The sequence below is a fragment of the Scomber scombrus genome, chromosome 3, assembly GCF_963691925.1.
Source record: "Scomber scombrus chromosome 3, fScoSco1.1, whole genome shotgun sequence".
Taxonomy (NCBI): domain Eukaryota; kingdom Metazoa; phylum Chordata; class Actinopteri; order Scombriformes; family Scombridae; genus Scomber; species Scomber scombrus.
Window position 1 is genome coordinate 17164806 of NC_084972.1, and position 13956 is coordinate 17178761.

A 13956-nucleotide genomic window follows, 5' to 3' on the forward strand; every position below is an offset into this window, starting at 1 on the left:
AACAAAAAGCATGGAAACTTCAAGTAAGTATGTATGTAGAACCAAGAGGCCTTTGACCTAAATGGTAAACAGACATGATATTTTAGCCTGAATGTCTATACCAGTCCAGATGAGGTGTTTCATACACATCCGCTGGACAACATGCGCTGGGTGGAGACTAATAACAAAATTTCACACAAGTATTGCTTCACTTGCATTCAATGTATCTCTTGAACGAGAACATGGCCACAGATTATGTTGAACTTGAGGTAAAACTGAAATACATGTATTCTTATACACATTTACTGTAGACAAATCAAGTTTCAAAGAGAGTGGAACTTTACACTATCACACCTATACAGCTTCTTCTGCCGCTTTATCACCATGGTTACATACTGTAGGCTCGCTTCAGGAGCTTCCTGAATATATGAATTAAGTCAGGCAGAAAACACAGAGAAAAATATCCATATCTCGTCGTCACACATCGGCACCCATTTCCATAAGCTTTCCACTCACTTGGAAAGCTTTATAACCTTCTCACTTTGCAGATTCCACCTTTGCTACATAGTGCCAGATTTATCCCCAGCATCACCAGATGTATTTATATTAGAACCAGCAGCCGTATTGTTACTTGGAAACATCTTCTCAGTGGGAGTCACAGCAGGGCTGCCGACACCCGAGGAGCTTGAGCTGCTTGAGCGGTGCTGGGTTGGGGGAGGGCGCACCGGCCTCATGGGTGGGGGGCGTAGCTGAGACCCGGCCAGCCGGGCGGAGAGAGCAGGCTTGAAGGTGGTCATCATCTCAGAGGTGGAGCTGCTGCTTCGGCGCATGGCTGCATCTGGGTCACGGATCATAATGGTGTGCAGTGGACTGCCAGGCTCAGAGCTAACTGGGTTCTTCATGGGCTCCAGGGTGTCTAAGACCACATCGGGAGCCTGCTTAACGGTGTTCTGTCGCTCCAGCTCACGTAGCTCATGGAGCGCTGTTGTCATAGTCTTCTCTATGTCCTGATATAGGAGAGGTAAAGAGTATAGAACAATCAAAATCAACTGTGTGGTATTAAACTCAATTAGCAGACAGTAAACCAGTGAACATCAAGCCTGTGATAACTTCAGTAAATGGTACATTTTTGTTGCATGTTGATGCAGTTTAATCACAGGTTGATTTGAAATGCCTTGATATGGCTTTGAAAAAACAACAACACTCAGGCAACTTTAAAGTATCTGGAAATGAATGGATAACAGCCACATTTATAAAACAAAGCACCAACGTCTGCCAAAAGCTTAGCCACAAGTATAAATGGGCTAACACTTCCAAAACCGCTGCTACAGTCCTTTCAATTATTCTACACAGAAATGAAAATAAACTTTTTACACACAGCTTTAGTCAAGTTAAACCGATTGGCTTCTACCATTAGCGGATGAGGAGACTCTGGTGCAGAACCTTCGGTGCTCTTTAGCTTGTTATTCAATTCCAGGCCTTATCCCCTTGCTGCAGTTTGTCTCTGACATTCAGCCCAAATCCCAGCTGCTGCTCTCAGATTGAGAGCTACAGCAGGGGACCTGGTTCTGTTCTACCAAACCTACCCAATCCGCTTACATGCTATATTTGTCCCAGCTCATATTATATCTGATACATGTGTGACCACACAGAGTCACCAAACAGAGATATAAACAAAGGATATCAGAGTAGAGAAATAATTTTTCTTGATATCACTTTTTCTGATCAGCCTTTTCTCCATAAGCAATTTCAAGCTGATAAAACATCACTGAGATAATAGAAGACCTAACTATTGGACCATTTTAACAATGTCGTTACATTCCATTTTCTATTATATATGTATTTCATAATTATAAATAATGATTTTATATTATCAGCAACTCAAACTCCAGAATGGCACTTAAATGATGACACGGACTTCATGGTCTAAAGTGAAGCAGAAAATTGTCCAGTGAAAAGTTATTAAATGCTCTGCCATGAGTAAAATCCAGGTAAGAAAGTCTTACCTCAGCCAGAGCTTCAGTCTCCATTGATTTGTGGTCACCGAGGCTGCTGTGACGAGTAGCCCCCGTCATTGGTCTCAGTGGGTGACCCTCAGGATAGGCCTTTCTGTCTGGGTAGTTGATACTGCCTGCACTTCCAAAGGTGCCAAGGCGCCTCTTTTCTGGGCTCTCTATACGACCCTTGCTGATGGACACCTTGTGGGGGCTGCTGGGACAGGCTGCAGCCCGGGGAGGAGTGTCAGCTGTTGGGCTGTGGGTGTCTGTACCACTTCGACGACGTGGGATTGCAGCTCCATCAGATCGTAATCTGACCCTATAGAGAGGAGTCATACAAACCAACAATAAAACATGAAAACTCCTTAATAGTACAAAACTTTTAAAAAGGAAAGGCGTTTATTCTTAATTGCATCTACCTTCCCATGACTCCTCCAAAGTTGTAATCAGGTGAATGTTCACATGGTGATGGGACATCGTTTTTGGATGAACCTTTATCATCCAGCAATGGTCCGCTGCTCGCTTCACTATCTGCTTTCTGGCTCAGGTTATCTGAGAAAGCATCATCCCTGAAAGAGCAATAGTAGGGAGTATAAGATATGCACAACATGTGTGAACACCTACAGTCATTTATCACATTTTGGGAGGTAATAACTACAAACATCAAATTAAGTTACGTTTATTCAACACAATATTTCATGTTGTAATGTTGCTAGCTACACTGATAATCATTTGTAAAATGACTAGAGGTTTAGAGATTGCGTAATACAAGGTAACCAACAGCAATGGTTAAAACACGTTTTGCTGTTACTTACAGGTCTTGCACTACAATATATTGATGTGGGATGAGACCATCCACACCATTGTGCCGTCCTTCCCACCAGTCCTCAGATGCTCGGTGATACAGAAGCAGAGAGGCTCCCTTCTTGAAGGAAAGCTCTCTTGGAGTACGTCCCACATAGTCAAACTTAGCAATGGCCTCGATCTGTTCAACCTCTGAAAACAAACAGACAAAGAAACATCAACACAAAACTTAATAATTTAACAGAATTCAGTTGAAGGTACAGACAAGCTAGTTTAAACTATTTCTTTCCTTGACTTGTTTAACAACTTAAATGCAAATCTAAAGTAAAATGGTGGCCAAAACAAACAATAATACATTATGAGAGATTGGAATCTGTGCTTCTAGTCCATCGATCTTTGCTGCATCTGTAGCACTGCTGTGGTACATTATGTTATTTCCATGAAGTTAAACTCATTATGTCTTTACGTTGTAAATCACTCAGCTAGACCACAGTTACAAACGTGAAATGAATTAAATAAACATGGTTATGAGTGTGTGTGTGTGTGTGTGTGTGTGTGTGTGTGTGTGTGTGTGTGTGTGTGTGTGTGTGTGTGTGTTTGCGCACGTGTGAGTGTGCGCGTGTGTGTATGTATGTTGCGGTTAGGCTTTCCAATTCAGAAGACAGTGTAATTCCATAAACCAGCCATCAGAGGTCAGTAACAGTTAACTGAACACCAATTTCTGAACACCAAAGTCTATTAAGTTTAATTTTAGAAACTCAACAGGGGGTTGAGTTTTTTTTTTTAAAAGAGTAAAGATATTGTCATCACTGCATGGTTGATAAATTCTTAATTTAACAACATCATTTTTTTCCCCTCCAAGAACACTAATTATTGTCAGAGAACAACCACATAACAGCTACAGAAACAGTGCAACACAAGATCCAATAATGTCACACAAGTGTCTCAGTAATGAAGGCAGAACCTATAGCAGGCAAACAGCCTTTGTTCCTCTTTTCGAAGTAAGAGTAAAGGGTCATCACTCATTACAAATGCAGACAACAGTACAGATGAAACTTAGAGATAGGGTTACCCCAGTCTGACACAACATGCTTCATACTTCATAGACCTATCCATTAGGTTCTCACTGACAGCACAGGAGATACTATTCTGTGCATTACTTGCATTTTAGCTTTTGTGCCTGGCCCAGTTATGCATTCAGAGCTCAGAGGAGAATTTGGGAAATACTGCACAAAGGAGAAAGTCCCAGGAGAATTGCTGACTAACGCTGAACAAAGAGCAAGTAGGGGAGGAGGGGTGATGGAGGGAGTAATAGGGAGAAGAGACACACACACACACACACACACACACACACACACACACACACACACACACACACACACACACACACACACAGAGAAAGACGGATCAAAGAGGCAGTGCTGCATGCCAACACTGTTTACTCAACTTGCCTTCAGCTTCAAACATCACATAAGCCTCTACGCTCATAAGCTGTTGCAGCACAAACCTCATTCACCTATCAGTCAAAAGCACTTAATAAAAAAGGTCAGTCCTTACTCAAAGCTTTTTCATCCACAAAGACTTCTAAAATCACATCACACATTTTATCATGTGAAAACCATGTAACACTATTTGACAAGATGTGAACTGGCTTGATAGGTTTCTCTTTGAACGATCAAATGGCCAGGGTGTAGCATCTTTTTTTTTTAAATAATAAAACAAAAATAATAATAATTTCTTTTTTTTTTCTCTAAAAAATGTTCTCTAGATGTTGTGATACTGCTGTCAATATTGTGTATAAAAAGTGAATTACCACACCATGAACTGGAAGTATAATTGTAATATCTATATATTATTGATAAAATGGTGGAAGCATTTATTGGTGGTTTGAAAAAAACACATATCACATGGTAACGACTAAGTCCCTTAATAGAGTGGAGATGAGAAACGACTGCTATGATGTACTAACCTTCATCACTAGTGTGTGGTTCAGTGCCATTGTCAGCCTCATCAATGGTTCCTGGTTCACTGTGGGGGCTGTCACTGCAGGACAACATTGAAGTGAAATAAAAGGGTTAATTAATAGTATAAGCAATATCAGATGTTGCCTTGTTAAGAATACTGGTGTATTGTCATATTTACATGAAACCACAGAGAAGGATTATGGTTACTGAATATTATCAACTGGATTAATGAAACGGTAGCCAAATTTGTTAACACTGTGATTTCTAAAATTTTTTAGAACCTATATAAAATATTGTCAAGTTGTTACTGATATGTGGATAGTGGAGCATGACAATGTCATTTCCCTGTTAAAGTATGTACGTCAGAGTTGATATACTCACCAGTACTCCTCCCCGCCAGTCATGCACTTTTCATACACTGGGCCATCCAGCTCACGTTGACTGGGAAAGATGACTTCATTGTGGATGATGATAGTCTTGATGACCTCGTTAACATGTGCCTGGCATAATACAGGATCCTGGCTGTCTGGGATGGGCATCAGGGTTGGTCCAAAGCAGATAGCCAAATTGTATGGATCCATCATATTCTCATCACTGTACTGGGAGAGACTGAGGGCCAGGACACAGGTTGTTAGATAGTGTTTGTGTTTTGAAGTGATGTTACAATTCCTTTTTGTATTATGGTGCTTTTGTTGCTATTTTGGTCCTCTTTGTCTACATTTACATCATGGAAGATTCCACAGACTGTTAGAAGAGTTAAATATTAAACCTGCAATGGCTGATTTTTTGCCACTTGGGGGGAGCAGAAGCAAGCTATGAACACTGACATATTATCACCTTCTAAGTTGATATGGTGCTTATTTACCCATCCAATAGATACAGAGCAACATTAGGATTAATTTGGAGTCCTATTTCTGGTCACCTGGTAAGTTTAGGTCCAATATTCACTCAACTTTAACCTTGTTTTTGGTTTCTACCAACTCCTGTCCTGCAATATTTGCCTCTTCAGTTGCTAAATGCTGTACTGTGTTCACCAACTAGTCACTAACTCTCCGTCAGCTATTTGCTGATGGTGAGTGAACAGTGAGTTTATCAGTGCTTTTTTACATAAAAACAGCTGCCTACACTCTATTAGAGTGGTGAGATTGAGAATGAGCTGAGAGGAACTGTGATAAAAAGTTGTGTGATAATTTTGTTGATACATGTACATCATTATAAGTGACCCTATTTACACACAAGTAGTCATGTGGCCCGTTGCTAATATAAATATATTAATAACTGATTTAAGCTGCTTTAAGTTAAGAAATATGAATCTATACTAAGCTGAAAACAAACTGTTTTTTAGCAGAGACATGTCTAAAAAGTCACCAGCTTCAAATTAAGTCAGATTTGACTTACAGTATTACATGCTTAATTGTACAGCTTAGTTAGAGATTTGTTTGAAAAGTACTCCGATCAGCCAGCCCCTTCAACAAATCAACTTAGCCTGCACATGCCACAACCCACTTTAAGAAAACCAAATCATCTAGTGCTTCAAGAGGAAGTCATAATCAGTCCATGCACATAATCAACAAGCTGCGACAGAGCAGTAAAGCCACAGCTAGAGCAGCTCCAACAATGAAGTGGGTATAGGAGTAAAACGAGGGGCATGAAATCAAACTCTTTGTTCTGCTGGCTAACCCAGTAAAAGGAGCAGAGCATTATTCACATCCATTATCAGAGGACAGGTATACTACTTTAGTGAGCCACGAGTTTCCGAGCCCATAAATAACTTCTAAAACACTGCAGATAGATGTAGCAATAAGAAGGTGGTTGTTTTTTCTGTATGCTTTTGTACACTATATTGCCAAAAGTATTGGTTCACCTGCCTTGACTCGCATATGAACTTAAGTGACATCCCATTCTTAATCCATAGGGTTTAATATGACGTCGGTCCACCTTTTGCAGCTATAACAGCTTCAACTCTTCTGAGAAGGCTTTCCACAAGGTTTAGGAGTATGTTTATGGGAATTTTTGACCATTCTTCCAGAAGCGCATTTGTGAGGTCACACACTGATGTTGGACGAGAAGGCCTGGCTCTCAGTCTCCGCTCTAATTCATCCCAAAGGTGTTCTATCGGGTTGAGGTCAGGACTCTGTGCAGGCCAGTCAAGTTCATCCACATCAAACTCTCTCATCCATGTCTTTATGGACCTTGCTTTGTGCACTGGTGCACAGTCATGTTGGAACAGGAAGAGGCCATCCCCAAACTGTTCCCACAAAGTTGGGAGCATGGAATTGTCCAATATCTCTTGGTATGCTGAAGCATTCAGAGTTCCTTTCACTGGAACTAAGGGGCCAAGCCCAGCTCCTGAAAAACAACCCCACACCATAATCCCCCCTCCACCAAACTTTACACTTGAAGTTGGCACAATGCACACAGACAAGTACCGTTCTCCTCGCAACCGCCAAACCCAGACTTGACCATCAGATCGCCAGATGGTGAATCGCGATTCGTCACTCCAGAGAACGCGTCTCCACTGCTCTAGAGTCCAGTGACGGCATGCTTTACACCACTGCATCCAGCACTTTGCATTGCACTTGGTGATGTATGGCTTGGATGCAGCTGCTCAGCCATGGAAATCCTTTCCATGAGGCTCTCTACGAACTATTCTTGAGCTAGTCTGAAGGCCACATAGAGTTTGGAGGTCTGTAGCGATTGACTCTGCAGAAAGTTGGCGACCTCTGCGCACTATGCGCCTCAGCATCCACTGACCCCGCTCAGTCATTTTACATGGCCTACCACAGTTGACTGTGGAATATTTAGGAGCGAGGAAATTTCACGACTGGACTTGTTGCACAGGTGGCATCCTATCACAGTACCACGCTGGAATTCACTGAGCTCCTGAGAGCGACCCATTCTTTCACAAATGTTTGTGGAAACAGTCTGCATGCCTTGGTGCTTGATTTTATACACCTGTGGCCATGGAAGTGATTGGAACACTTGATTTCAATTATTTGGATGGGTGAGTGAATACTTTTGGCAATATAGTGTATATCCTATTCTTCCTAGGGTCCACAGGATCTTGCCTTTCCACATGACTGTTGTTTTTCTGTCTTTGCCCAATATATTGTTCAACATGGATTTTCCCCAAAAGAAATAGATTTACATGAAAGTTAACATTAAAGAGAAAAGAATAATCATATCTACTTCTCTCCTGTATACACCAGCACCTATTACCTGGTATGTAATGTAAATGTGTGCAAACTCACTGATTGAGAAAAGCAAAAAGGTATCTCATCACAATAATGATGGTCCGAGGAAGAGTCACAATAATCTGCTGGATATGATGCGCCCTCTCCGCTCCAGATTCCAGCTCTGAAATATAGAATACAGAATAGATGGTTTACATTGTGATAAACAAATATAGCTTTGAAACTTCTATGGGCATTTAGCTTATAACAGCACTGTCCACTGAAGTATAGTATAAGCCTGACTGTAGAAGTGGAAATTGATCAAGTGAGAGTACAGTGCCGAAAAGGCAAAGAAGAAAACTGTTCTGAAAGCTGCTATTTGACACTTTAATAGAAGCCCCCTGCTGCTTTTTGTCAGAGCCTTGAGGCACACTGAGTGATCAAACTATTAGAAACAGCGGTGAAATTATTCTGCAGTGAAGTTGCACACTGCAGGCTGATGTGGCCCTCATGCTCCTCTTCCTACTGGCTTTCTGTTAAAAATCGGACAGAGAGCCCTGGTGTTTAGATTGCTTCCATGTGCTGCACCACATGCCTTTCTCTTCTTCAGTAAAACAGGAGTTTCTGAGAAACTGTAAGGTGTGTTTTCTCTTTTCTTTTTATGTTCACTAACAACTGCTATGGCTTTGAACACTTTCTGTTGCATGTGACTCACTGATGGTAGAGATGAAGTCCAGGAAACGCTCCTTTGGGAAGATTGGGTTCTCCAGTCCTCTGAAATATAGCTTTAGCACCCCTGCCACTGAGTTGATATCGTGCTCATTCTGGTCATCAATCAAGGGATCTTCACCTGATTAACAGAAATAAGTATGCTCTCAGTGCTTTTTAAAAAGTGTTCAATGGCGTTATCCTTTTTATGTGATGGTATTAATGACCTGATATTATGTCATTTGTCATTTTGTTGTGCCATACAAGCAGTTATTTACCTCTCTCAAATGAATTTTTAATATCATTGACCTCCACCTGTGATCCTGGCACACGGAATATGCCTTGCTGCTGCAACCCTGAAAGAAATACAACCCAGAGTGTGCAGATAGAGTCAGACTTATGCTAGCCATCATTATCTCCAAACCCCAGTGCCAGCCTCATGAAAGTCTATTGGAAACACATAACACAGAGCAGGAAATGTAATCTAGTCATAAATGGAGATGCGTATTTTTCCAGGAGAGGGCCCCTCAGTGAGGCTGTAGCATATGGTTTCAGTTAGAGGGCTCCTAATCAGTTTTCTGGAGTTTCATTAGGTCCAGATCCAGGGGAAAGGCCTGCAGGCTACAGCAACGAGCTGAAGACAGATGTGAAGGTATACAGGGAGGAGTTATAGGCAGGGAGGATGGGGGGTGGGGCTGAATTGACTAAACAAAGACCAATGGGACTTTCAAAACTCTCCGTGTGTGATCTATTGTTATGAGCCTGTCAAATCACCGCCATGCAGCTGAGCGCCTCAGAGACTGAGGTAGAGAGTGGAGCAGGTCAATCTCTGTGCCTGCAGTTATTTGTGGGAATATATTGCCTTGTCCAATGGTTGCTGTCACTTCTTATAAGGCTGGAAGAGTTTTCAAAGGACTTTCTTTCTTTTCCACCCCTTCGTTCGGAAGTAGTAGCCGCAACAACATCATGTGAGACTTACCGTATAGATTGATGTACCTGACACAGCTCTCAACAACAAGTGGAATCGGTTGGCCTGAATCCTGCAAGGAAATAATATGAATAAATACTGACAATGCAAGACAAAAAGTAATGCATAACTAAAAGACGTAGTAATATATAATATTTAATTTATAGTGTTAACTTTGCTATACAAATAAATGATCTTATTCATATCAATTAAAGAGATGCAAGACAGAAGGAGTCTAATCCATCTCCAGCTCCATCTCACCACAAAAAAATCTAATTGCTTGTCCTGATGACTCATAAACATTTCATCAGGCAAATCTCATATGCAGTAAAAAAAAATACAAGCAACTATTATTAATAACCTGATGTCAGAGGAATGTAAACAGTTGTGGAAAGTAGCAGCAAACAAGTGTAGCTGAAGCAGTTGGGAGTAAATTACTACTATTAGTCAAATTGTTTTGGTGCATTCTGAGCCGTGACCTATACTCTCCAACAACAGAGGTACCTGGATGCGGGTACGGGCATTCCTTCTTCCTCTGGGACAGAAAGCAGCAAAGCACAGAGTAGCAGAGGTAGAGAAGCAGAGAAGCATAAGGTTAGAAAAGCTCAGGTGACAAATGATTCCTCTGGAGGTTAAAGAAGGCTAAGCACAGGGACTGGCATTAGGAAAGCTACAGAGATGCAGTAAGGGAGGGGTGCAGTAAGGAGCAAAGCAGACCCACTGCTGTCTCTTGTCTCTCAGTCACCCAAAGAATGACTGGATTTAGAAAGAAAGCCAGAGATCGTAAATTGTTCTAGAGGGAATAAAGAGACAGCTGACTGCTGCTCTGTCTGCACCAGCAGAACCACGGAAGGGAGGAGGAGGATTAGAGGTTAAACAGAGGCGTTATATCATGATCAAGGGCAGCTGAAAGAGGAAGGAACAAAAGGCCAAAGTGAGGAAGAGAATGAGAGAGAAGGCTCTAGCTGCCTTCCCCTCCTGCTCCACAGGGGCCGCTCAGTCATACAACACCACCAGAGGGTACCTTGATGAAGGTCTCCATATTGCCGTTAAACAGCTTATGGTTATACATGGAGCGTGGCCTAGGCTTCCGCATTTTCTGTGGTTTAGGGGGAAGGGTGGGGGGCCTGGGAAATAATGGACAAAAGGAACAAAAAAAACATATTCTGTCAAACTGTAGAGCCAAATGTGTGTTCAAAAGCGGGTACAAAAAACTGTCGCCCAAAAAGAGCAGTAAGAAATTCCTCTGTTTAGGTAAGGTCACAAAAAACAGAAACATCTGTTATTTAGAAGCTGAAAAAAGGCATCGAGCAATTTCATTAAATAGGTCTTTAATCATTAAAGCATGATATGTCTGCCCCTTAAATTATTACTTAGAGGTTGGGATGATAGACTCTGGATCAATTTTCAATAAAATACTTCTCTTGACTTACTGAAAACACAGCACAGATTAATAAACATTATTAACAAGGCAAATAAATCAAGCCCACCAGCTGATATTTCATATCACCATGTCACATACCTTACAGCAATATAAGGCAGTTAAATTCTGCTGACACTCATAAATGCATGATTCCTTTCAGAAAATACAATTTCATGTTTCTTGTGTTGTCCCATTAATAATAGAAATCTCCCCCAAACTACTGTAAATGTCTTCTCCTGCACCCGAACATCATGCATGCAAATGTATCCTCTCACAAACACACAGAAATATGCAGGCACAACTTATTTTTGACAGTTTCAGCAAGACGCAGCTGAAGGTCATTTTAATATTTATGACAATCCTTTTCGAAAGAAACCACAAGAGCAACATTTAGTATGTGCAAGTGAATGTGTCATATTTGGAGACACTGGTAGAGATTTGGCATTTTATGTCTGTACATAAGATACAGAGCATGATGTTAGGCTTGACAGTCATTGACCACAAATAATGAAAAGCCATGCAATATTGTCAAATATAAAATATACATAACATTATTTTTTAACATCTTTTTTTTCTGTTTGTTATAACTACTGATGTACTTTTGTCTTCTTTTCTATTTGATAGTAGAAATGTAGATTCTGAAATTGAGATCTGAAATTGATAAAGTAAGTAGATGCTTCAACAGTGAAAGGCAGGGGTCAGAAACATATCACAGGAGATCTTACCTTGTAGTTCCACATTCAGCCCTTTCCCCTGTGGAAAAAAAGGGAAATGTTATATATTTGTGTCTTTATAGTGTATATTAGGCAGACTTCTGTGGTCCAGCCTCACTGAAGGGAGAGACAACATGACTATTGAGAGAGAGAGATGAATGGAGCAGTGCTAACACCATTCATTGGACAAAGCCATTGAGCAGTCGTTGCTGAAACCTCAGGGGACCCAGAGAACATGGTGGGGGTACAGGCCTTGTCTCAGAGTAGGGAAAAGGGCTGGCGGCAGCAGTGTGTGTATGTTGGGGAGGGGGGTCTATCAGTGGTTACGCTGAGCAATGTCTGTGCTGGCTCACTGATCCTTTTGTTGTAATAGGAACAACATAACATGCACGTTATATACACTGCGGGTTTCTACAGAAAACACCATCAAACTCTGCTATAAGAATACATGATAACACACATGCTCTTGTGTGCTAAAACAGAATATAATTATTTCTAAATTAAGTTAATTCAAACATGACCAAGTTTGGCTTCATGGAGTGAGAGTGTGTCTTTGTCCAGCAGCAACTGCACTATCAGCTGGATGGGAGTCAATGCGCAAAAAAAGGCAACAATGGCACCATAGTATTCCAACATGATTTCTTTACTTCATCTTACAATAGACAGAGAGAGCAAAGGGTAACCCATTTCTCAACACATCACTCTGGCAGATGGGACAAGGTCTCTGGAGCATTCATGTGAAGAAACAACAGCACATTTCCCAGACATCATTGCACTGAGTGATATCCCTGTCTACCTCTGACCAACCAACCTCAAAATTACACTGAGTTTCTCAAACATGAGTAAAAAGTCAGAATTGATATCCCCCTAATTTCATATCCCAAAGTGCCAAAGCCCCTCAACAATAGAGGAGATATCTATTGTGCCAATCATAAAAGATGACAAGTAGAAATCCATTTCACTGAACAAAGGAATTGGTGAAACCTTATCTGGGAAACAAGGGCTGGCAGATATCCTGGCACCATCTTGTCAGTGTCTTGCCAGTGATTGACATTTTATTTTTATTAATACACATAAACGCCATGTGGCACTCACCAGACTCATCTTGTACCCTCGGCCATGCTGACACACAACCATGCACATACACAAACATACTATCTTTGGGTAAGAAGCAATGAGTTAATGAGCACGACGCAGCACTGATTGATCACCTGAATAATTAAACATGGGTGGTACCTAGAGATGCCATATGCCACGTTCATGCACTCTCTCAGCTGCTTCACCAAAAACATACAAGCAGATCTGTCCAGAGACTTAAAAAACCTATAATGTAAGTATTAATGAATGTAACAGCATGTAGGTTGGTTGTTTGCCACAGAATAAATCACAAGAACACTTGACAAAGCTCTACAAATCTCAGAATAAATTAAGTAAGACTTGAATAAATGTATCCTTATGTAAACTCTGGAAATATGCTGCTTTTGCATGTACCATTTGTGCTGCGAGGCCTCAGCTGTCTGCGCCTGATGCCCTTTTCTATTAGGTGAACCCCAGGAGCAGCTGCAGAGATGGGTCTGGGCCTGGTCCTGCTGATAGATTGGGCGTAAACAGTTCACGGCTGAGGTGACAAGGGAACCCCTGGGGAGGGGAGGGGCCATGGGAAACCTCTCTTTATAACCCTGGAAATGGAAACCCTCCCTGTGGCTACACCAATATGGAGACTAACCGGATAATGTTTTAACCAGTAGACATAAGCAGGAAGGGGAATGAATACCTCAAAGTAACTCTGCTTTTGGTGTGGTAGTTTCCCATTTAAATATCAATCATCATTGCCTCTTTCCTTCCCTAAAAAAAAAAGTCTTTGTAGACTCCTATACCTAATTTTCTGCTGCTTATTAGATATAACCTGCACCACTATAACCCTGAAGGAGGTGATTTTGCAGAGCTATGGCAGGGTTGTGAGAACTGCAATTACAAGATGAAACACTAGGTCAGGCGTATGCCATTGAAAAAACACCACAGACAGTAAAGACAGATCGAAAGAGGAGGCTCCTTACCTTCACCCAGTGTCTGTTTCAGTAAGTCATGCTTGGCCTGCAGCTTAATGATGAGGTTACTGCCATTCAGGTACTCCTTGAATTTCTAGACAAAGAGATGAAGGCAGCAATGTGAGGGCAGCAGCACTAATCCAATGGAACGTGCAAAGTCAAACAACTCAGTGTCACTCA

The 13956-nt window shown here is 41.4% G+C and overlaps 1 protein-coding gene across 1 annotated transcript in view; it reads right to left on the reverse strand.

Annotated features, from left to right (window-relative positions):
* Positions 1-242: 242 nt before the first annotated feature.
* The window catches only part of srgap3 (SLIT-ROBO Rho GTPase activating protein 3), a 57136-nt gene continuing 43422 nt past the window's right edge, over positions 243-13956 (reverse strand). The window contains exons 10-22 of the mRNA XM_062444244.1: positions 13786-13870; positions 11741-11768; positions 10617-10719; positions 9605-9665; positions 8904-8981; positions 8633-8767; positions 7996-8101; positions 5126-5353; positions 4750-4823; positions 2792-2972; positions 2396-2545; positions 1986-2295; positions 243-986 (exon numbers count right to left, since the gene is read on the reverse strand). Coding sequence (XP_062300228.1) covers positions 540-986; positions 1986-2295; positions 2396-2545; positions 2792-2972; positions 4750-4823; positions 5126-5353; positions 7996-8101; positions 8633-8767; positions 8904-8981; positions 9605-9665; positions 10617-10719; positions 11741-11768; positions 13786-13870 — 1986 coding nt within the window. The 3' untranslated portion in view covers positions 243-539. The remainder of the gene's footprint in view (positions 987-1985; positions 2296-2395; positions 2546-2791; positions 2973-4749; positions 4824-5125; positions 5354-7995; positions 8102-8632; positions 8768-8903; positions 8982-9604; positions 9666-10616; positions 10720-11740; positions 11769-13785; positions 13871-13956) is intronic.